Below are 23,864 nucleotides of genomic sequence, written 5' to 3' on the forward strand. Positions count from 1 at the left end.
GGTTAGGTTTTAACTAGTACTAGAAAAACTACACTGTTGTTTTCATATTGTTTTTCCATAGTCCCCTCAATACAGCTCAGGAAGCTATGACTCTGTGAAGACAGAACTGAGCACGTGTGGGGAGGACATGACCCCGGGTCGCTCTCAGGTGATAGATGATGATGATGATGAGCACGATGACCATGACGACAGTGACAAGATTAATGATGCCGAGGGTATGGACCCTGAAAGACTCAAAGCTTTTAATGTGAGTTTGCATCACTTAATCCATTTTTTCTTGGTTTTCCTCATATATATGCATTTTAAATAGTTTATAAAGTTTTTTATAATGGTTTGTAATGTAATTTATTTATTAAAAATGTGTCTGAGGATCAATTTAATTTAAGACAGCACTGGTGGTGTACATACAGTACTGTGCAAAAGTATTAGGCCACCATCAACATCTTTGTTGTTTTAGCAAAGTTTTAATGTCCATACATATTTATTTTTCACTCTTTTTTAAGATACAAACAGAAAACACCGAAATTATGTACACAAAATTAAAAACAAAACAATTTTCAGAGCTAAATGTCGTCTTCAGGCATCAATCAGTATTTAGTGTGACCTCTCTTGGCACGAAACACATTTTGAGCTTTTTTGAGGAGACTGAAGTCATTCGATTAGAATCGGAAATTAGGATTTAATTTCATATAGGTTAAGGAGATCCTGCAGTTGCCTGCTATTGCTCAAGTATTACTAGTCCCAGACTAAAATGCATGTTCGAGCTGCCTTAATTTAAAAACACCTTGCACTGACATTTTAACATATATCAATTCCATTGTTTTAGCTCAAGATGCCTTTATATAGTTTCAGTTATATACTTGCAAATAATGTGTATTTTTTTAAATATTTTGAATGCTTGTTTTCTTGTTCTAAATGACTTCCCTCTGTTTTCAGATGTTTGTCCGGTTGTTTGTGGATGAGAATTTGGACCGAATGGTTCCGATTTCAAAGCAGCCCAAAGAAAAAATCCAGGCCATCATTGAGTCCTGCAGCCGCCAGTTCCCAGAGTTTCAAGAACGTGCTCGGAAACGTATCCGAACCTACCTCAAATCCTGCCGACGCATGAAGAAGGGGGGCTTTGAGGTACAGAAACATGCACTTAAGCCTGAATATGGACAATCACACAGAGAGACAAATTTCTAACATAGTCTTCTATGCATATGTGCTTATGACAGTACTAGAAAGTAATAGCATTTAATTAAAGGTCCCGTTCTTTCTGTGTTTTTGAAGCTTTGATTGTGTTTAGAGTACGCAATATAATGTGTTCATGTTTCACGTGTAAAAAATTTTTTCACACAATTTACTTATCTCTATACCGCTGTTTTCACGGTGCTAAAAAACTGTCCTTGTTGAAGTCCCTCCTTCAGAAATACGTAACGAGTTCTGATTGGGTAGTTTGTTTAGTGTGTTGTGATTCAAAAGCAGCTCAGCTTGCCGTTAGCTTAGCTGGCGACGGACGTATTCCTGTGGGCGGAGTTTAGTCAAAAAACTGTTCTAGTGACGTCTTTAAAGTAGGAAGTAGAGGGCTGTAGTCCAAACCGGCCGTTCGCTGTAGGCTTTGAAAGGCGAATTCTGTTAACGAAAATATATCGCCTGGCAGTGAACTTTGAGCTTTATCATTTCACAGGTATTATTTATGCTATTATAGAAACATTACACACTAACTAGGGGTTAAAATATTGGATCAGAAAGAACGTGACCTTTAAAGCAGGGGCATGGGTGTTATGTAGCTAGCACATTTTTATACCACACTTCTGCCCTCTAGTGGCTGATGGTTTCACTTTACTGCTGTGTTTCTCAAACCTGGAGTATCACAGTACCTCACATTTGAACAAACCTGATTTACTTCATTAGCTTATTAGTAGATGACTTGAACTGCCAGAGAGGGCAGACTTCCAAAAAGTTTAAAACTAGACACTGAACCTCTAATCCAACAGATCCAGCAATGTTTTTTTAATTTACTTCCTGCCTTTTACTGGAATTAAATGCAGACAAACCAGTATTTCTGGAATCTGTGATGCTGGTAGCGACACATATCATGGGCAGACAGCCTAAAATGACTGGAATGTATAGCAGCTACTGCAACTAGATCCAAAAATCCAATCTGATACTTGTCAAAACAATTCTGTATAATCATAAAACAGGAAGACACATGACTATACAGTTAGTTTACCAAGACATAGTGCTGGGCAAAGATTAATCGCGATTAATCACATACAAAATAAAAGTGATTTTTTTTTTTGCATAATATATGTGTTTGTACTGTGTGTAATTATTATATTTAACCACACACACACACACACACACACACACACACACACACACACACACACACACACACACACACACATATATATGAATATATATTTAAGAAACATTTACATGTGTATATATATATATATATATATATATATATATATATATATATATATATATATATATATATATATATATATATATATATAAATGTATGTATATATATATATAATGGAATATATAAAAAGCACACACTCATATATTATGCAAAAAAAATCACTTTTATTTTGTTTGCGATTAATCGCAATTAATCTTTGCTCAGCATTACTTTTATATAAAAGAATGCCTATTTAAATGCATTTAATATAGTCTACTACAGTATCGCAATTGAGTTAGTACAATAAAAAAAAATGATTACCGTTATTTTGGCAGTAGCCTTTCAAAAGGTCCTAATATGTACCATTTAGGTACAGTATGTAATTTTGATGGACTATATTTCTGACAGTGTATAGTAGAGCTTACAACAGACTCATTTAAGACAAAATTGTGATTCAGGATTTTGTCAGGAAGAGCTGCACTCTGCTGTTTTAATAATGTACTGACACTTTCTTTCTCTCTTCACTCATGGTGTCAGACACGGCCTACGCCCCCCCACCTAACCTCCGCCATGGCTGAAAACATCCTCGCAGCCGCATGTGAAAGTGAAACGCGTAATGCAGCCAAGAGGATGCGCCTTGACATCTACCAGGGTCATGTGAGTCTAATAAATATTGCTGTTTTTATTATTATATCTCTGGATCTCTAGTCAAAACAATTCATTCTCTATAACATCAGTGAATGTTAATTAGCTGCTTGCCTTCTTACTGTATTAAAATGTGATACCTGGTTTCCTCCCCATCGGTCCACTCACCTCTCCTCATGATGAGACGGTTTCATCGGACAAGCCCAGCTCCAGAGATCCAGCTGCCCTGGCACACTCAGGCTTCTCATTGGCTGCCTCGGCCTACGCCCAGGACCAACTCTACACCAACGGTGGACTTAACTACAGTTTCCGTGGATACGGGACCCTCCAAAATAATGGCACACAACAATCTAACGGTGAGTAAAATTTCAAAGCATTTTCATCTCTCCTGATGAACTGATAAATAAACATCTTTTTTGCTTCTCTTAGGTCCTACTGATCTCAGTATGAAATCTTTGGCATCCAGCACCACCTCCTCCTCCAGTTCAAACAGTCACGGTCAGGGCGGAGGGGGCGGCGGGGCATCTGCCCAGCTCAGCCCACCCGAGGTCACCGCCGTTCGGCAACTTATCGCAGGCTACCGCGAGTCCGCAGCCTTCCTGCTCCGCTCGGCAGATGAGCTGGAGAACCTCATACTGCAGCAGAACTGAGAACTGCACACGGTCTGGTGCTGCCCGTCTTTCACATATGTATGCATACATGCAATGACAAGAAAGATACATGTAGCTATGTGCACTTACACGCATTTATACACCTAAAGCCCATAGGCAGAGCCCAGAGTTGAATATCTTGACCATTCTACCGAATCAGTTTCGACCAATCCAAACTCTGTCTATGTTAAAGCCTCCTCTTTCCATCTATCACCCATGACAGCTGTACGTTCACAATTATCCTAATGATCAGAGCTGTGTTTTATGAGAAACATGTCTGCATCATCATAAAGTCTCTTGCACAGAGCAGTGCTTTCAGCAAACTGGTACATCACATTGAGTACACAAACATTCTCTATACTTACAAACTTTTGACGTGGGCACAATTACATGTTTTACAATCTCAAAGGCTTTATTAAATTACAAAAAATAACACAGATGAGCCAAAACTTACACACCTCAGACATTTAAGTTACCATACATGTAACCATGCTGCAACTTTGATCCAGATTTTAGCCATTTAGATAAAGAACAGATTCAAGAGAAAGGGTTTCTATATGAGATCTCTTCTATCTGTTTAATGCTAATGAGGTTTGGGGAGAAGGTGCAATGTAGATGATAATCGTTCTAGTGTGTTACTGTCTGAAAATGTATCATTTTCGATCATAAACACATTAACAATGTTGTTTGTACATATTTATAAATATATTCCTCACACATATTAAAGAAAAATTAGTTTGAGCTTACACGTGCACAGAAAAGTCTACTTAAAGGGGCAATGATTGGTTATAGCTAAAGGTGATGTAATCCTATTGGTTGAGAACGGTGCACCGTTGGACATTATGCAAATGAAGCTGTGCGAAGTGGAACGCTTCAAACCCTTTCCTTCGTCCTCTACCGCCTTGGCACCCCTCCACGTTCAGCACATCAATGCACTGTAGAGGCAGAGGAACGCTGACATCGACCTCCCAGACCGGAAGGACTTGAAAAATAAAAAAGTGAGGAAAAAAATGAAAAATATGGACTGCGTTTCCCATGATGCATTGCAAATACATTTTGTTAAGTTGTGAATGCTGCTCTTATTTTCTAACCTCATGACTGAGACACTTTCATCTTCACGTGGACCAGAGGGACATCTCATTGGCACACATACTGTACTGTATATGCATAGTGAGGTTGAGAGAAAGGACCTACAGTAGTTGTTAACAGGAAGGATGATGTCATCATTTCCTTTCTGTCAGGAAAGCTATGCTCAATTGGCATATTTTTGGCAGTGATCAGTGGACTGAGACAGAATAGAGTAGAAACTACAACCCTCATTACCAGTTTTACTATTCCTTCATTTTCTCATGTTCACAAATGCCATCTTTAAAAACTGTATTAAAAAAGCAAAAGACAATCCTGAACGGTTGATCACTTGTAAAACTGCATAGCTGTGTATGAGATCGGACTCTCTAGCCTTCAGCGGAGCGACAGGGCCTTCAAGTTTCAACTCTCGTAGCCATAGCTTGAACCGTGTCCTCGCTCTGCAACATGTTTATGCGGAACTTAGCTGTAAAACATTTCATTTTCTTATTTTTCCCGTTATTTGTGGCTACTTTTTGTATTTTTTATTTCATTTGTGCTACAATGAGGGTCTATAGAGAATTCTCAACATTCCAAATGTAAACCGTGCATCTAAGATTGACATACAAATGGAGAGAAAACAAGCTTGACTCAAACAACTTAGCCTGTTATTACCTCTTATATGTTATTTGTTGAATCGGTTGCTTGATGAACAGATGAAATATGTGCAGGATCATTAGTAATTTATATTCAGATGTTACACTTTATAAATGATTTAAATTGGTTAAAAACATAGTAGCACTTTACAGTCCGCATATAGGAAAATGTACGCAGAAGGGGTCAAATGAGACGGAGCCTTAAAACTACGTACATGACTCTAAATTATAAAATGCAGCTAGTCGTTCACAAGCCATAATCTCCTGTCTTAATTTACTCTGCGTTGCTGAAATGTGAATATTTGCTATTTAAGAAAACTATTTCTTTGTTCTGCTTGTATGCTCGCATTTATGTTATTTTCCACACACCCCTTTATGCCGATCCAACAGTGCCAGGTTCATTTATGATTTCTGACCATCAAGTAAAATGCATCAGACATTATTCTAATTTAATATTGTAGACAAACAGCTCTTTACAAGTACAAAAGTTGTACAAAGCCGTATAATTTTGTTTTGCTTTAACTTATATTTTCGCTTTTTTGTATGCTTTTGTTTTATAATAACATTAGAAGTGTAAAATGTTTTTTTACATTTCATTAAAGGGCATAGACCTTTAAAGCTCTGACATCTGAGGTTGGTGAACATGATGCATTTAATGGAAAAAGGAAAAACTGAAGGCAAGAAAAAAAGATGCTACAACCTTTTATTTTTTTAAGTGCAGCTAAAATCTGCAATGAAATGTAGTAACAACCATTGCCTGTGATATATTTTAATTTTGTGGTGCTTTGTAATATTATTATAATTCTGGTATTTTTTTGTTTGTTTTTACTCCTGTACTTACTAGAAACTGTAAGCTGACGCTCAGTTTCTCTTTGTATACCAATGTGAAGTTTTGTATGATTTCTTTCTGGTTTTTTGACTCAGTGAAAGTGTGTGATGTTTACATGTACAGAATTTACGATTTTCTTCGTTGTTCTTATTTTTGCTGTTGTTGTTTTTGTTTGTCCTGGTAAATCCCAGCCTCTTGTCCTGTCGTGACCCCACACCGTGCTTTTTACTTTAAAATGACAATTCCTAAAAAAATGCTGAATTTAAACCACGTTAAAGGCCTTTGCACATTCACAATAGAAACACGTGTTTTTATTTTCTAGGTCATGTTATTGCTTAAATCAAATCAAATGCTTTTTTAATTTTAGAAAACAGCATAAAGTGCAGTATAAAGTGCTGTTTCCGCATCAAAGGGATAAAGATCTGTGTAAGGGCCTTTAAATGTGATTGCCAATGCTGAGGATAGATGCTGAAGAAAGAGAGAGGAGGGACTTCTCATCAGCACAAAGTGCACGACTAATTCCCTTCCCCACAAATGTTGGATTAAAAAGGCCACTTATAATAATTCCCATTAGATATTTATGCATTTTTGCTGTTGTAGAGACAGCAAAAAGACTCTTGATGTCATGTGAGTAGGGGCTTTTTTTTTTTTGGGATGGGGCAGGTTTCTACTCAGCTCATATTGACATTCGTGAAAGCCATTCCTCCTATTGTTGGTACGTATGGGGAACACGCGAACCTCAGGAACTCTTTGGACCTGCGTTACTTTTTTTAACCAGGTCTGTACGTCTTTGCTGACGAGTCCTCCCTCTCTCCAATTTCAACCCAGTTATATCGGTGTTCTGTTTGTTTGTTTTTATATATTTATTGTGTTTAAAAGTGAATCTTCTCCAGTAAATGTGGCTGAATATTTGAAACTTTAGAAAAGTGTTGATAAAAATATATATAAATAAATATATAAATGTGTGTGTGTGTGAAACAACTAAAAGATGGAGAATATTGCAGGTAAAATCATTTTTGTTTGTTTAATGTACAAAAAGAAAAAAGCACAGGTGGATGATTTGCCTGCCTTTTACATATCACTTTGCCGAGAGACTCATTCTAAGACATTTTAAAATGTTCGGTGTGGTGTCATCGCTGTGGTACGAGAAAGCACCTGCAACCCGAGTTGCTCTATCCTCCAGAGCTGTCTGAATAAAATCTGTGAACTGAAGACTTACTGCTGTCTGTGTTTCTTTTAATGGCCATGACGGCTGTATTTTTCTTGTTGAGCTGCTAGGAAATCATGTTAGTAAGCGTAGTATGAGAAAATCATTTTGGATATTTTCTCATTTTTGTATTGACTAGAGAGAAATTTTAATTCAACAGTGAATCATAAAAGATGTATTTGAATGCGATCCAACTATGTCTGCTGAGTTAATGACACAATCATTTTCCCTAAATCATTTCTCCCACCGAGAAGCAGAGTTAATATGCAATGAAACTATCACAGACTCATAAAAAGACCTAATTTACGAAAGTCATCATTGCATGCGTAAGTCTACAAATCAGGTTAAACTAAAATTAAAGTGACGATTGTATTATCATTATCATCAATTTTTGATATTGAAGAGGCTATAAGAAAAAATATTTGTCCTTTTCAATTTTAGTCTTTTCTTTCAATCCAAAGTACATAAAGGTTACAAAATTTACCAGTCATACAAAATTGTCAAAACTGGTTCCAAGCTGTCACTGGAGCAGTACCCTTTTAAAAGGCCTTAAAGGGGACATATCATAAAAATCTGACTTTTTCCATGTTTAAGTGCTATAATTGGGTCTCCAGTGCTTCTATCAACCTATTCACCTTATTCCGCCACGCCCCTTTTTAATTCTTCGCTCTTCCGCATTTTGTCAAACGACTTCCGCTGCTAATATGGCACAGTGCATTCGGTGGTTAGTTTGGTGGTTAGAAGATTGTTTGTAGTTCACTATAAATTTAGCGAAATGACAAATATCGCTAATGCTGTAAATGTTTTAAATTAGGAGCACGGTTAAAACTTCATACGACGCTCGGATAGTCTTATATTGTCCCATCAATCTTCTCGTGGTTAGACGATATAAAGCGGCCGCGGCAAGTAACCTGGCATATTTAATTACCTCGTCCTGTCAGGAGTTGATGGAGCAGCATTGAAAATTATTAAAAGTATGTCTACCAATATTTACACAGTGATTTCGTCTTTTTTAAATGTGCACCTTAGCCAGTCCAATAACTATTTCGTTTTTATGTGGTACCATGATAGAATTCATTTGCAAACTTGCCAAAACTTATTCCTTCAAATCAGGAGACTTAAATCCTTTTAAGTGGAATCTACAAAGCTCACATATGGTTTAAGAAATTCCTTACAGATAATATCTGATCACACTGTAAAGGTTTATATAACTGCATGGCAGGTTACATCTGATCACATAGTAAATGTTTAATATAACTGCATGACAGGTAACAGCTGATCACATAGTAAAGGTTTAATATAAATGCACAACATCATATCACATAGTAAAGGTTTAATATAACTGCACAACATCTGATCACACTGTAAATGTTTAATATCACTGCATGACATCTGATCACATATGAAGGTTTAATGTAACTTTACAACAGGTAAAGCAAGACCACCCTGCAATAAATTAAGACACAGCTTTATCGGAGTCATCAGGAGCTGATCCCAAGTGTTTATCTGGAAGCTGTTGGTGTATGTACTGGTAAAGTGCTTGGCGACTGTGTAATGGATGCAATATCAACCCTCTGTAAAGCTGACACAAAGATGGTTGTTTCTCAGCAGAGATATGTACATTTGTGCCAGCTCAACACATTGAAGCAGTTTCTCGGACAGGGTTTACAGGACTAGGATTTAATTATATTAGGACATTTTAGTTTTTACAAAAACCCTACAAAAAAACAAGACTGGTGCGCATCTTGTGACAAAACAATGGCACTCATATATGTTGAGGTATGTCAGTACAAGGTGTTTTTAAATTATTGTAGCTCAAATCTGCATTTTAGCCTGGGACCAGCATAAGCCCTGTCAGGGAAACCGCACCATTGTTTTCCCATATCAGATGTAGGTTGCTTCAGGTTGAGTTGTGATTTTAAAGTGTAGTTGTGGTCAGAGACGGATGGATGGTCCCATTGTGTTTCTGCATCACAGTTTAGAAACATGTTGATTGTATCATCCTCACAGTTGTCCACTGCATCACTACACATCAATGCATCTGTGAAAACAATATAACCATAAACAGTTTTATGTTAGTATTTAAAATAAACTTGCATCATGAGAAGTAATATATAAATGGCACCCATACTTAAACAGAACAGTGTGTAAGAGAGAGATGCATTAAAAAGAGACAGTAACATTATACACACAACCTTTAACTTCAGTGTTAAATAATACGTTGTTTAATAGGTCATTATCAATATCTGAATGAGAACTGAACTGACATTCTAGCATCTGAAATCTCAGTAACTTGTAGGAATCACGTGGGCTACTGTAAGAATGCAATGACTATAATATCTTGTTGTATTATCGTAAATATAAAAATATAGGTGGACAATTAAAACCATTCAAATAGTTTAATTTTATAAACTAACGTTACTGATCTTAAGTGTATTTGTAGAACGGACTTCACAAATCTAACTTTAGGCGAACGAGCACAAAGTTAGCTAAGATAGCTTACCTGAAACTGGCCACCTTTTCAACACCCGGCGTGGTTTAAAGTTACCGGAACATCGTAGTCGAAACATTACTTGGGATAAGGGTGTTCCTCAGTTGGCTTAAAATTGGTAAGAAAGAAACATAAAGGCGCTCAAGTGAGCTTTTTAAGCTTAACGCGTCGCCTTCAGTCACTGCCTCAGCTGCTCATCGTCTATGCGGCCGGAAGAACGTTGACAAAATGAGCGAAATGGCGCCGCCCTTGTTGTCGTGAAAAATAAGGTGAATAGAAAATGTGAAAAAGAACAACCCAGTAACTTAGTTTTGGTAAACTCTGCAAGCATGTGAAAAATAGGTCATTGAAATGACGTCCCCCTGTGATGTCAGAAGGGGACAGTGGCGGCTCGTGACTGCTCTTCCAAGGGGCGCAAATTCATATGTGTTCAGAGTGTCATGTGCGTTGCTCGTGTTTTCAAAATGTGTGTTTGTTGAGTTATGTGAACCATGTGCATCACGTGTTTTGTCAAAATAAGTGCCTGCTGCACACGCGTCAAAACCGTTTATGATAAAAGAGACCTGCTCACGTTCACAAAATAAACGCAAGACACTTCCTTAACAGTAAACTCTGATTACGTATGAGATTTTCAAAGTATCTGGCAAACGCGAGCGTCTATTTCATCATAAACCCCTTTAAACGCGTGTGCAGAAGGCACCCACCTTGACAAGACACGTGATGCACACAGGTTCATTCAACACGCCGAACACATATTTTAAAATGACAAAACACACACATGACGGGCTACTTTGCATCATGCACCCTCAAAAAAAAAGTCACCAGCCGCCACTGGAAGGGGATAATACCGCCCCTTCATCTGCACTATCCAACCACAGTGATACCATTTAGTGCAGGATCAGCTCATTTGCATTTAAAAGGACACACCCAAAAACTCACACCTACAAAGTGGCAATTTTAACATGTTATAATAAACTATCTATATGGTATTTTGAGCTAAAACTTCACATACATACTCTGTATACACCAAATATTTATTTTCCATCTTAAAAAAGTATTGTGAAATGTCCCTTTAATCTATTAAAATAGGACACAACAGTGTATCTCTCCAAATACTCACCTGTGTCTCAACCCCCCTTGTGCTGCCTATCGTTTGAAACAATCCCGTCAAGATAGTGTTGCTGTTGTGAAACGCACACTTCGTGCTCCACCCACTCCTTGTTTCATTTCTCAATCTGTGCTCGTCACACGTTCATTTCAATGAAATGTCCAAGGACAGGTGCTGCTCGTGCCCCGATTTTTGGGCGCTGTATGACAGACTGTTTAAGCCTCCTAAGAATGAAGTGGACAAACCAAAAAAGATTGACAAACTCCAGATACAACCGGTCGTCCCGAGTACAACACCGGCGACTGCCGCGAACGATGACGGCGAGGAAGAGATCTACACGGCCCTGTGGGCTTTTCAGGCTCGTGCAGAGGAAGAGTTGTCTTTCCAGGAGGGAGAGCTGTTCCGTATCTATGAGCGCACGGGTAACTGGTGGACAGCTGTTAAACTGGACAAAAACGGAAAGGTGACAGCAAAAGGCTACGTTCCTTACAATTACCTGGCCAGAACAGAGACAGCGAAAGAGTATCCGTGAGTATTTACACTGCAGATGAGTTGTATAATTGTATACTTGCATACTTAAGTATTTACTGTAGTCAATTTTAGTGTACAAAAATTAAAGTAAAGTAATTACCATATTTAGTTAGTTCATACTATAATATAGTATTTTCTGTAGTACTATAATTTAATTTAATTACCATGGTAAGGTAAAAAAAACGTACCTTACAAAAAATAAGTATTTTTAATATAGTTAAAATTTAATAAGTATTATTGGTTTTGGCATACTATGATTATCATTTATAAAACCATGTGGTTTTATAAATTTGTGGTAAGTAGCTATGGTTTAACTATAGTAATCATGTTTTCGTTTGTTTTTTTTAGGATTAAAACAAGTGTTAGTTTACTATAGTAAACACCAAACAATACAGCAGTATTTGAAGAGTTTCCAAAACGAGATAACTCCGTTTTTTAAAAAAATTCTCAAACATGTTTATTATTATTATGTTTTCGTGTTTTATTGTGTTACTTAGCTGTATTTTTTAGTTATAAAATCTTAAACTAAAACAAACCAACTGCAGTTTGATTGATATTAATTGGAATGCACAATAAAAAAATCTATTTTTTGTTTTAAACATTTTAAAAACGGAGTTATCTCGTGTTGCAACCAAGCTCCTCATTTGTTATGAATTTGCGAGTTGATAAACCTTTGAACGTTAATGCTAAACTGTGCGAACTTTAAACTACATTGATTAAAATAGGTAACACTGTGCAACATCGTTGTATTTGTTAACATTATTTAATGTATTTAACTAATTAAATGTTCATTTAGTTAATTCGTGTTTCTTATTGCACGTCTGGAATACTTGAATCTGATTGGACAGTCGTCCCAATAACAACTGCTTATTATAATACACTGTTCATCCGGGTACCTCAAGCCATCGACCGCTACTATTTATTCAATAGGTGTGTTCGACTTCATGCGGTGCCGCAAGAACCGACAGCCGGATGACGTCGAAGTACCGCGAGAGCGAGACGAAATTAGACTTTGTATGAGTTCTCTAATTGTTCTCGCGGTACTTTGACGTCATCCGGCTGTCGGTTCTTACGCCGCCGCATAAAGTCGAACAATATATCACTCCGCTATCTTGGCAAGATTTAATTTGTTACAAATGTACACCCATCCGGTTGCTTTTGGCAAATAAATATTTTTGGAGTGATGGTGTTGGGCTATTCTGGTTCATTTTTCAATTAAATGGCTATACAGAATCCCTTAAGTTACTTACTTCTCAGTTTTTCTAGCTAACTTAAATGTTTATGTGTTTTAGTTGGTATTTTGGGACGCTAAGCCGCTTCGAGACAGAGAATTTTCTTTTGGGTCAAGGTAATGAAGTGGGGACGTTTCTGGTGAGACAGAGTGAGAAAGACAGCATAGGATGTGTATTATCAGGTAAGTCTGAGGAACTATGTGCATGTACTGAAGTGTGGTTTTAATAGTTAAATTGTATTTAATAATAGTATTAAAATAGCATATTTCAAAGGCACATTTTTGTAACAATACCGTTTGTGACTTCTGTATTGTTTCTCTCTCAATCTGTCAGTGCTAGTCAGTCAAAGGCAAGTGAAACACATTAAAATTCACAAGGATAATGAGGGAACTCTTTATTTGGATCAAAGTAATGTGTTTTCGAACCTTGAGGAGCTGGTGGAACACTACAGTAGAAATTCACTGGACTGTGGCATTCACCTCACAAAGCCCTGCATAAAGGTAAGCAAAAGAAACTGGACAGAGATGAATAAACTTTGAAGATAATAATGCATAAAGGAATTAGAGAGACGCCTGTCATTCATGCTGTCATGATTATTAGTCATGTGGGTACAAAAAACATCTCTAATATGAGGAAGAAAAATATTTTAACATCCTCTGAAGATTCTTGTTGTCATTGTCACACCAATTCAAAGGATCTGCATGTTTTGTGTTTCAGTCAAGATGTCAATTGATTAAAGAGAGATTAACATTCAAATGTTGGGGTTTCATGTTGCCATTAAAATATTTAATTTACTTTAGATCAGTTACATAAACATAGCCACTAAGTTAAGACTGTGTCTTAAGAAACAAGTCTGACCATCTTGCATTTAGTTCGGTCTAATCATTCTTACTTTTCGGATTCAAATTTTACCAGTCTACATTTTTATGTAAGTAATGACTAATTTTGAAGAAAAAACTTTTTGCAGGATACAAATCACGGGACACAGATATTAATAAATAAATAATAGTTAATAAATAATAAATCAATATAGTAATAATAAAATATGATTTAATATATATCACTATTCAGTATATACACTCACCTAAAGGATTATTAGGAACACCTGTTCAATTTCTCATAAATGCAATGGTGTAATGGTGTGGGGGATGTTTTCTTGGCACACTTTAGGCCCCTTAGTGCCAATTTGGGCATCGTTTAAATGCCACGGCCTACCTGGGCATTGTTTCTGACCATGTCCATACCCTTTATGACCACCATGTACCCATCCTCTGATGGCTACTTCCAGCAGGATAATGCACCATGTCACAAAGCTCGAATCACTTCAAATTGGTTTCTTGAACATGACAATAAGTTCACTGTACTAAAATGGCCCCCACAGTCACCAGATCTCAACCCAATAGAGCATGTTTTGGGATGTGGTGGAACCACATCGTGCCCTGGATGTGTACAAATCTCCATCAACTGCAAGATGCTATCCTATCAATATGGGCCAACATTTCTAAAGAATGCTTTTAGCATCTTGTTGAATCAATGCCACACAGTTCTGGAGGCACAAGGGGGTCAAACACAGTATTAGTATGGTGTTCCTAATAATCCTTTAGGTGAGTGTAATATGTGATTAACAACATGCATCTGTGTCTTGTTTTATGCTATTAGCCAGAGCCAAAACCACAAGATCTTTCCCACCTAACAGTAGATGAATGGGAGTTACCCAAGGAAGAGTTTACCCTTGAAGAACAGCTTGGTAATGGATACTTCGCAGATGTTTACCGTGGAAAGTATAAAGGTGTGGTCAATGTGGCCATCAAGATCCTGAAACAAAATGGTAGGTCTGGCGCATGCATAAATGTAAAAATGCTTTTAGCTTTGTGATGCATAAAAATATACTGTACATACAGCACCTTTAAAGGAGAGACATGTAAGACTTTATACACAATCAGATGTGTATATATTACTGTACTGTGTATTTATACAAGTTAATCTCTTGTACTGTTATATAACAATGTAAGTTATCATATCAGCCTGGAAATCTCATTAAACGGGTATCATTCTCACTGTATCAGTTCTCGACTGAATCTGGTGAAACTCTGAACTATAACCCTTGGGCTATTTCCTGTTGTTTACGAATGTGAGAAATGTTGCGTTTCTAGTTTGGTGACTGTGAAAGGTGAATGAGAGCACAGGTATCACTCATGTATACTTGACCTGCTTTATTATCTCCTCATTTAGCATCTATGGACCACAGGGAGTTCCTTCTGGAGACGCAAATATTGAAAAAACTCAGACACAAACATCTGATCACACTGTATGCTGTTTGTACAAGCTGCACCCCGTTTTACATAATAACTGAGCTTATGGAAAAAGGCAACCTGCTCAGTTTCCTGCGAGGTTACTACATTTTTACTTCTTGCTGTTTAACGTAATGTTTTTTACACGTTAGCTTTTAATATGTACTACAAGGTGTCATAAAAATGTCAGCTAATATTTATGATAAGATTGAGAAGATTAAGTCTAATTACTTTGGAAAGCAATCCCTTCATGAAGAGACACTTGAATAGATGAGAACGCAAGAGCAGATTGATAAAATTCCTCAAATTTTTTCGGCATGCAGGTCAGGAGGGCCGAAAACTTGAGCCACATAAGCTGACGGAAATGGCGAGCCAGGTGGCTGATGGGATGGCGTACCTTGAGGAGCAGAGCAGCATTCACAGAGACTTGGCAGCCAGGAATGTTCTAGTGGGACAAAACAACATTTGTAAAGTGGCAGACTTTGGGTTAGCCCGAATCATCAAGGTAAGCACTTCTTTCTGGCTAAACAGTCTACTTATAACATGATTAATATAACATGCCTTTTAAAATGTGTTGTTTCACAGGAGCCGATTTACACAACTGAGGATAAAAAAATACCATATAAATGGTGTGCACCTGAAGCTATTAGCCATGGAAGGTTCTCCAACAAATCTGATGTCTGGTCGTTTGGAGTTCTCCTATATGAGATTTTCTCATATGGTGGTGTCCCATATCCGGGTAGGTAGAGCACTACGTTAGCAGCGCAAAAGTATTGGGTTCGATTCCTAGTGAACACACAAAAGGGTCTGCCAAATGCATTAAAGGGACACTCCACCTTTTTTTTTTTTTTAAAATCTAATTTTCCAGATTTCTAGAGTTAAATATTTTTACGTTTTGGAATCCATTCAACTGATCTCTGGTTCTGACACTAGCACTTTTGGCTTGGCTTGGCATAGTCCATTGAATCTGATTGGACCATTGGCATCTAAATGACCTAAGAGTTTAAAAATTTTTCCTATATACGACTCTTTTGTAGTTACATCGTGTACTAAGACCGACGGAAAATTAAAAGTTGCGATTTTCTAGGCAGATATGGCTATGAACTATACTCTCATTCTGGCGTAATAATCAAGGACTTTGCTGCCGTAACATGGCTGCAGGAGGCGCAATGATATTGCGCGGCAGCCGAAAATAGCCCCCTTTGTAACTTTCAATAGGAGGGGACTATTTTGGGGTACTGCGTAATATAGTTGCACCTCCAACCTACAGAAGAGTCAAGTTTTAAATAGGAAAAATATTGAAACTCTTTGGTTATTTTTGAGCGTGATGCTGATGGTCTGGTCAGATTCGGTGGATTGTGCTGAGCTATGCTAGGAGTGGTACCGCAAGACCCGAAGATCGGCTGAATGGATTCCAAAATGGTAAAAATTAAATGTTTGACTCTAGGGGAGCTGGAAAATGAGTATATATATTTTTTTAAAAAGTGGAGTGTCCCTTTAAGTTAAACGTGACTCTGCCTGTAAAATCCAGGCCAAAGTCTTATAATCTAATTAGAAGCATCAAACTTTGATTTTAATCATCGATTCCGATTTAATTAAATTTTTTTACTTGACCTTACCTAGTCAATATTAAAGATATTAAGGTTTTATTTTCAATGTTTTTATATTTATGCAGGATGATTTTATGTAACTGTAATTGTGACTTTAGCTTGGGTTTCACAGGCAGGGTCACAAATTTGTAAATATTGTTCATACATATCTGGGCCAGGTTAAGTTGCATTTGTTTTCTGTTTGTGTTTCTGCAGCTCACTCAAACCGTGAGGTGTTTCTTCTGATCGGCTCCGGCTACAGAATGCCTTCGCCTGATAAGTGCCCATCACACATTTACGACATCATGTTGATGTGTTGGAATTTCTCAGCAGACGAAAGGCCAGACTTCAAGGAACTGAAAAAAATGCTCATAAACAATAAACTATACACTGAATGGACCCCTGAAGCCTGCAGTGACGACTCTGATCCAGCAGAATGCAGTCATGATACACAGACCGAGGGCAATTCTTAACCAAGATTTACAGTAAATCAGAAGGAATGTGTTGTGAATAGACTGCATTAAAGCAGCTGGGAGACATTTTTTTCTAAAGTAACTCAAGCGAATCTTTTCCAGGTACTTTTGATCAGTTTGTGTGTTGCTTGAGTATTGAACCAGTGACACTTTATATTACAGTATTAACATGTTTATTACTTCCTTATGTGACATTAGTGACTTATGTGCCATATTTGTATTCATTCAAGGAATCTTTCCTTAATTGTTACTTCTAAGTATGATGATTATTTTTCTACTACAAAATTTCTTCCCTATGCAGATGGGAATGTTTCTCAGTTATAATCAGATGTTTGTATGTTTTTTTGTTTTAACATTTGCTAATGGAATGCAGTACCACCCAACTCACCAGATTTATTTATATGAATAAAATAAGACTGAAAAGCAACCCAAACATTTAAAGGTGTGATAATATACTAGATCGTGAGCCCCATTTACTTCCATGGTAGGAAAGATAATACTATGGAGGTAAATAGGGGGCATGAACGGTTTTGTAACAAACATTCCTCAAAATATCTCCCTACAAACAAAGAAAGTTATACAGGTTTGTAACAACATGAGAGTAAGTAAACGATAACAGAATTTTTCTTTTTTGGCAAACTATCCCTTTAGAGGTCTTCTTTTGAATTAGGACTTTAAAGTCTTTCTACTTCTTTTAAAAAAGTAAAAAAAAAAAATGGATATGACCCCTTTAACTGTCTCTGCTGCTGATAAGCACTGGAAAATAGAGATGGTAAATACTATGAACAGAACGTGCTTGGCCAGTCCTTATATTTCACAATCTCTTGCTGTGTTAGTTCATGGGGTCTTATAGCGTGACATGGTGCTTGCAAGATTCGCTGATCATTGATAAATACATGTACAGTACTGTATATGCACTGTCACTGCACACCAATCCAATTGTTGTATAATTGCATGCTATTCAGTATTATTGCCCCTGAAACTTTTAATGGCAACATAGTAACACGAGCATGCATGCTGTGGGGAGCAGAAATAGAAACAGGAACACGCTGGACTTGCCTGGCCAGATTTAATAGGAAAAATATACAGGTTGTTCAGAATGGGTACTTGGTCACTGCTGTGACGTGATTGGCTGGAATTGCACCTCCGAAAGATTTCAGGCAGCTCTTATGCTCTGCAATCAGACACCTAATGAGTCAGACTTCAGAGGCAGGGCCACAAAACAAACAGAAGTCAAATGTGACTTTTTTAGGCTAAACCTCTTATGCTGTAACTCTGTTATGTGCATGCATGACCTAAATAACACACATTTACGTTTTTATGCATTTGGCAGACGCTGTTATCCAATAAAACTTACAGTGCATTAAAGTTTCCTGGTTTATGGTTTATGAGCTACCAGGAACACACACAGGTTCCATCTTTGACCCTGGACCACAGAATAGTTATAAGTAACACAGGTATATTTGTAGCAATAGACATTGTATGGGTCAAAATTATAGATTTGTTATGCCAACGTGAGAGACGTTCGGGCCAGTAAAAAGTATTGTCACTTGCCCGATCGGGCCAGTGCTTCATCCTCAGTCACTAAAATATATTTTCATCAGTGTATATGATTTAACATCTTTGCAAGCAGACATTCACTTGCGTAAAACATGACGAAAGAAACGATGCAATATTTTGCACAATTTGCTGTCAGTTTACAGGTAATGCATAAAAGTTGGGAGCCTTTTTTTGTTGGAACATATATGTATACAATTATATTTGATTTTTGAATTATTATTTTTAAATATGTGACTCTGACATTTTTTTATTCGGGCCAGTGAAAATTTTGGCAGGGCAAGTGAAAACCTGAACCAATAATATAAAAAAATATTTGCATTGAGCTCTGATTTGTTAAAATTAGTATAAAGTAAATGTGAACTAATTGTAAACAATACTTTTGGAGCTTTGCTTTTATCATTTGCATTTCTTAAAATAAAAAAGTTGCACCAGTTTAGCTGTTTTAAAAGTAAAATTTGTAATAATTATTTTATTATTGTGAATTGTTTTTCTTATTAATCAAAATAAGGCAGATGTTTTCTGTTTATGTACTGTACCAGCCTCATCTCAGACAAAACTGAACCAAACAGAACAGCTTGGCATAATTCTGCGAACATGTGCTCACCTTTGTACAGAGTAACCCTGGAGTTCGGGTGAGACTGAAGCACATGGTGGGCTGGTTCACCGAAAACAGCTTGTGGGAGATTCCACAGTCCATAACAACAGACCATGTGCCAGTTTTAGCACGTGTCTCTTTTTGGAAACGACTTTGGCATTAGTACGGAAAGTCGACAACCCCAAAATATTCATGTAGGCAAAAGGTCAAGTACTGGAAACATGTAAACATTGACCTAAAAAAGTTGTCATTCAAGTTAGAAGAACAGCATGAGGTGCCATAGGGTTGTGGTTGGATTCAGGACAACTGGGAACTTTTGGGCCTTTAAGGCCCTTCAAGGAGATGGTCTAGCTCAGAGGTTCTCAAACTTTTCGGGGTCAGGGACCCCTTACAGGGAATAACATTTATATTTTTCTAGTTATTTTAAAAGCAACAGTATAGGAAGAATGGCATAGTTCTAATTTTACTTTAGCTACTTTAAATGCTTGACCTATTCTCAATAAAGCCAAACTAATTACAATACGCAATGTGTTTTCTCTTTTTAAATAGTTTAGTAAGTGGATAAAGACAATTTGTTTTGTAATATCACAATCATTACATATGAATATATGATTTTTTTTAATAAAACAGCACAATTTCTATTATATTATTTTGTGACCCCCCCCCCCCTTAGGATTGTAGGCAAGCACTTTTAAACTCCAGCAAAAGGTAAAAAAGTACCTTTTCAAAAAGTAAACCTTTGCTCATAAAAAGTTCATATTAGTGCCTCAGATGTACATTGGTACCAAACAGAGCTTATCATGTCAAAGATAAATAATAGTATCTCAAAGGTACATGTTGGTACCAAATGTGCATTTTAGTAACTTCAAAGGGTACTGCCTCAGTAACAGCTGGGTTTTTTGACTACATTTTCTAATAGTTTACTTATATCACTTAAAATAGCATTTTAGTTAAAATACAGCCAGATAATAAAAATATGAAATATATAAATGAATGTTTACATCTGATTCTGTGGTTGAGGGTCATATAATTGTTTAAAAAAAATAGAAGCAATATGAAAGCTTTGTGCAACAGAATTTTTTGCTTTGATTAAGGAATTTAAAGATGTAACAATGTTATAACATTTTAGTATTAGTATTTAGTATTGTAAGATCAAACTTCTGTTATCTTGATTTAAAGATAATTGTTTAAACTGTTAAGCGTCACCGTCCCGAATACGGGACACCTAAGTTTGCATTAATATTGTTGATGTCAATTTTAATCTTTCACTACAAACTATATATCGTTGGAAAGGTCTAAGCCTCCAGAATAGACATTTCAACAGTGTTTTATAAAATAAATTATGTAGGGAGAGTAATTGATTCATTTATGAAGAGAGTGTGCCTCAAAAAATTTATTTTCTGCTAAATGTCACTATCCCAGGAGGACGACTACATTTACTTCAATGTTTGCATATGAATTCTTATCTAATCATGACAAACTGTATATTGTTGGAAAGCTCAGAGAGTGTAGATTTAACTCAATGGGGTGGGGTGACGCTTAAAAGGTTAAACATTGTCAGTAATGTAGGTCAAGGCTTCTAAAGCTGACACACTGCTGTTTTATTTGGGTCAAATAATTTCTATGATTAGCACAGGTATTGGGGATATTAATTTTCAGCAATGTGACTCCCCTTCACAATCTGACTAAGCAAACAATCCCTTCTTTCCATCCAGATGTGATTATTTCAGTATTGAAAGACTTGTAAACACTGTTCGAGTTTCTTTATGCATGATAAATGGATCCGGTTACAGCAGGTTGTGTTATATAAACCGTATTAGTGTGTCCTGTATTTTAATCACTTGAAAGCCTATTTAATTCCAAACGTCTTGCACAGGGGCTGGTCACCAGGATCTCATATAACCGCAGAGTCAGTTACCAAATACAGTTTAGTGTTAATCCTTTTAGGTACAATGGCAACAGCTCTTTATTTTTAACAATACTGAGTAATGACCATAAAAGAGGATGTATTCTGGGCTGCAGTCAGTCATTTTTTCATACAATACCTGCACACAGTGATACAGTGAGTTACACTAAAACACTCATTTTGGGCTTTTTTGTTAACAGCTTTAATTTGGTCATAGATAAAAACAGCAATATTACAATATGACATAAAAGCAGCCTGTTTTACTAAAAAATAAAATTGAGCCCCGTCGCCTGCGTCTGCCCACGGTGACTCCCGAATGGGGTAAAGGGTACGGCATTGGATTGGGGGCAGTTTACGGGGGAAATGGAGATCCAGGTTCTTTCCCAGAGTCACTGCTCTCACTCATTTGTCTTTTCAGTACAATCTCTCGTGCAACACAGGTCACCTGGCCATTTGTCACTGTGTAGGTACCAGCCTTCTGCCAATCAAAATGAACACTCTTTAAAAAATGCACAAAAATGAGACTTTGATACACAAACATGCCCTTAAACTCACTTCTGCTGGGATTCAAATCCATTAGGTGTTCCCGCTTGGTTTTGCTTCCCAAAGAAGAAACTGGCCCACCAGTGGCCAGAGTCCTGACGTGCTAGACCTGCCATCAAAAACCATGTTTAGCCATATTACACTTTCATACATTTTCCATGTGGAACTCAGGGTATAAGATTATCAAAACATCCTCGATTTATAAAAACATCTTCAGATACCTGGTGGGTGTGGAATGACTTCACCCGTGTACTCCGAACTGCCACAGGAACTGTTGCTGGATGTAGATCCAATGCGCCCTGCAACATGAATGTGCATGACCACAATGGTTAATTCACCAATTTGTACCACACTTAATGAGGATATAGTAACCATGTTGATTTGTTTTAATTGATAAAAAAAGTGAACTCACTTCGGTAGTAATCATGGGTGGCAATAAGTGAACCGCTGGATGGAATTGCTGCCATTTTCCCGTCCTCTAAGTGTCAACCGTGTGGAAAGATGGAAGACCTGTTAATAAAAAAAGTTTTAATAAATGTTTCCATGCAGGGTTGATGACGACAGCTGTACGGTATCAAATCAGTCTGGAAAATATCTCTGGTAGGCAGATGCCTAAACAATCTCTGCTTTGCCTCATGACTGACACCCGGCAAAGATTCAATGCGATTATAACCTCGCCAAGATCCCACACAGGGCACTGGCGTGTCAAATACCAATAACCACCGGTGGCTATACCATTTTTAAAGAAGACCCATCATATCAAACACATGGAGGTTTCACTGAAACTGTAGACACTGCTTTCTCCTCTACACTATCAATATTTCCCAAAGGGTGATGTGAGGGTACTTCAACAGGTGTTACTTGAAGAATCAAATTTCAACATCCAGCTACCCACTTTGCTTAAACCAGACATTACCCAGCTGGCACTGCAATGAACTTTAGCTCACATTTCATGACACATGGCATCCACGCGTTGAATGCATGCAAGTACCCGGCATTAATAAGGAGGTCGACTGTAGCTTGAAACTTTCAAGAGGAAGACTATGCAAAATATGATAACTTTATGACATTTCTAGTACAGTTAGCATAGTGAAAACCTTATGCACACTCCTTTTCAGTTGCAATGGATAAATGGATTTACTGTGTGACCGGTTAATACCTTTCTGTGCTACATATACAACACATAGGACGTTATGCAATTATGACCCTGATAATATGATAAAAAGACATCCAAATAAATGTTAAACTTTATACAACATAAAAGAAAACAGGCCCAAAAAATTAAATAAATAAAAAATGAGTGCTAAACACTAAATTTGAACTCTTTATTTGTGGTTCGCATACAATAATATGAAGTTAAATTATAAATAAAATTATAAGTCTTACTTACGTTTAAAATTTGTTGAGTGCTGATGGTAGTAAAGCACCAAATTTTAAGCTTGGTCGGGTAAACGCTAGGCGACGGGGCCCATTTGTAGTTTGGTTGTTGGGTGAGACCCTCCAAGGTCTTTCGCTCTTGTCCGCTCCAAATTCTGCTGAATGATAAGCATGCGGTCTATTTATTATCTGAGTGACCTTACACGCATGCCCCTCCCAGTGGGCGTGGTCTTTCCGCTGGTGCGTGGCTTGGACGTTGGATTAGGTTGACGCAGTTCATCGGGGCTTGCTCTCTGGCACGTTCAAAACAATGTCGTTTCACAGCTGTCAAGGGAAGATAATCCCTCATAAACAACATACTGTCCACATGACAACCATTTTATTGAGGTCAATTTGGCGGCCTGTTTTTAGTCTCTTTGGCAGTGATAAAAACGCTGTACAGTCAAACTCTGGTAGGTCTTTTAGCAACGATGAAAAATTTAAGGCATCTCTGTCGCCACCTGCTGTCGGTTGTTATTATTGTTGACCATTTTGGCCGTTTTTCAAGGCTGCATACGTCATACATTCGCATATTACAACAATATACGATTAACTAAGAATAATAGTCAACTTATTAATTGTTAATATTCTGAAATAAGACAGTCTTGATGACGTATGCATCCTCGAAATGCGACCTCCGGAGGCTGCAGCCTTCGGATTGAGAAACGGCCAATTTGTATTG

General features: G+C 37.3%; 3 protein-coding genes and 1 long non-coding RNA gene across 5 annotated transcripts in view; 2 read left to right on the forward strand and 2 right to left on the reverse strand.

The window, feature by feature from the left end:
* Positions 1-7,452, forward strand: part of nol4la (nucleolar protein 4-like a) — a 42,272-nt gene extending 34,820 nt beyond the window's left edge. For both annotated transcript variants that reach the window (XM_073867872.1, XM_073867873.1), the window contains 5 exons: positions 62-247; positions 937-1,125; positions 2,933-3,048; positions 3,215-3,396; positions 3,470-7,452. In XM_073867872.1, coding sequence (XP_073723973.1) covers positions 62-247; positions 937-1,125; positions 2,933-3,048; positions 3,215-3,396; positions 3,470-3,690 — 894 coding nt within the window. In that variant the 3' untranslated portion in view covers positions 3,691-7,452. The remainder of the gene's footprint in view (positions 1-61; positions 248-936; positions 1,126-2,932; positions 3,049-3,214; positions 3,397-3,469) is intronic.
* Positions 7,453-8,804: 1,352 nt separating this feature from the next.
* LOC141363850 (uncharacterized) lies at positions 8,805-10,629 on the reverse strand. Its single transcript, XR_012369437.1, has 2 exons — positions 9,951-10,629; positions 8,805-9,488 (listed from the first exon to the last, which is right to left on the reverse strand). It is a non-coding gene; the product is annotated as an uncharacterized lncRNA (long non-coding RNA).
* A 496-nt stretch (positions 10,630-11,125) lies between these two features.
* On the forward strand, positions 11,126-17,589 carry ptk6a (PTK6 protein tyrosine kinase 6a). Its single transcript, XM_055167159.2, has 8 exons — positions 11,126-11,574; positions 12,870-12,991; positions 13,143-13,309; positions 14,469-14,637; positions 15,042-15,200; positions 15,424-15,605; positions 15,686-15,839; positions 16,906-17,589. Exons 1-8 carry the CDS (start codon positions 11,204-11,206, stop codon positions 17,160-17,162), a joined length of 1,581 nt encoding a protein of 526 aa, XP_055023134.1. The 5' UTR covers positions 11,126-11,203; the 3' UTR covers positions 17,163-17,589.
* Positions 17,590-21,326: 3,737 nt separating this feature from the next.
* On the reverse strand, positions 21,327-23,316 carry ppdpfa (pancreatic progenitor cell differentiation and proliferation factor a). Its single transcript, XM_073867878.1, has 5 exons — positions 23,157-23,316; positions 22,179-22,276; positions 21,988-22,065; positions 21,778-21,875; positions 21,327-21,698 (listed from the first exon to the last, which is right to left on the reverse strand). The coding sequence occupies exons 2-5, from the start codon at positions 22,231-22,233 to the stop codon at positions 21,576-21,578; spliced, it is 354 nt and encodes a 117-aa protein (XP_073723979.1). The 5' UTR covers positions 22,234-22,276; positions 23,157-23,316; the 3' UTR covers positions 21,327-21,575.
* Between the last annotated feature and the right edge of the window lie 548 nt (positions 23,317-23,864).

This window comes from Misgurnus anguillicaudatus, chromosome 5 (genome assembly GCF_027580225.2).
Source record: "Misgurnus anguillicaudatus chromosome 5, ASM2758022v2, whole genome shotgun sequence".
In the NCBI taxonomy this organism is placed as follows: domain Eukaryota; kingdom Metazoa; phylum Chordata; class Actinopteri; order Cypriniformes; family Cobitidae; genus Misgurnus; species Misgurnus anguillicaudatus.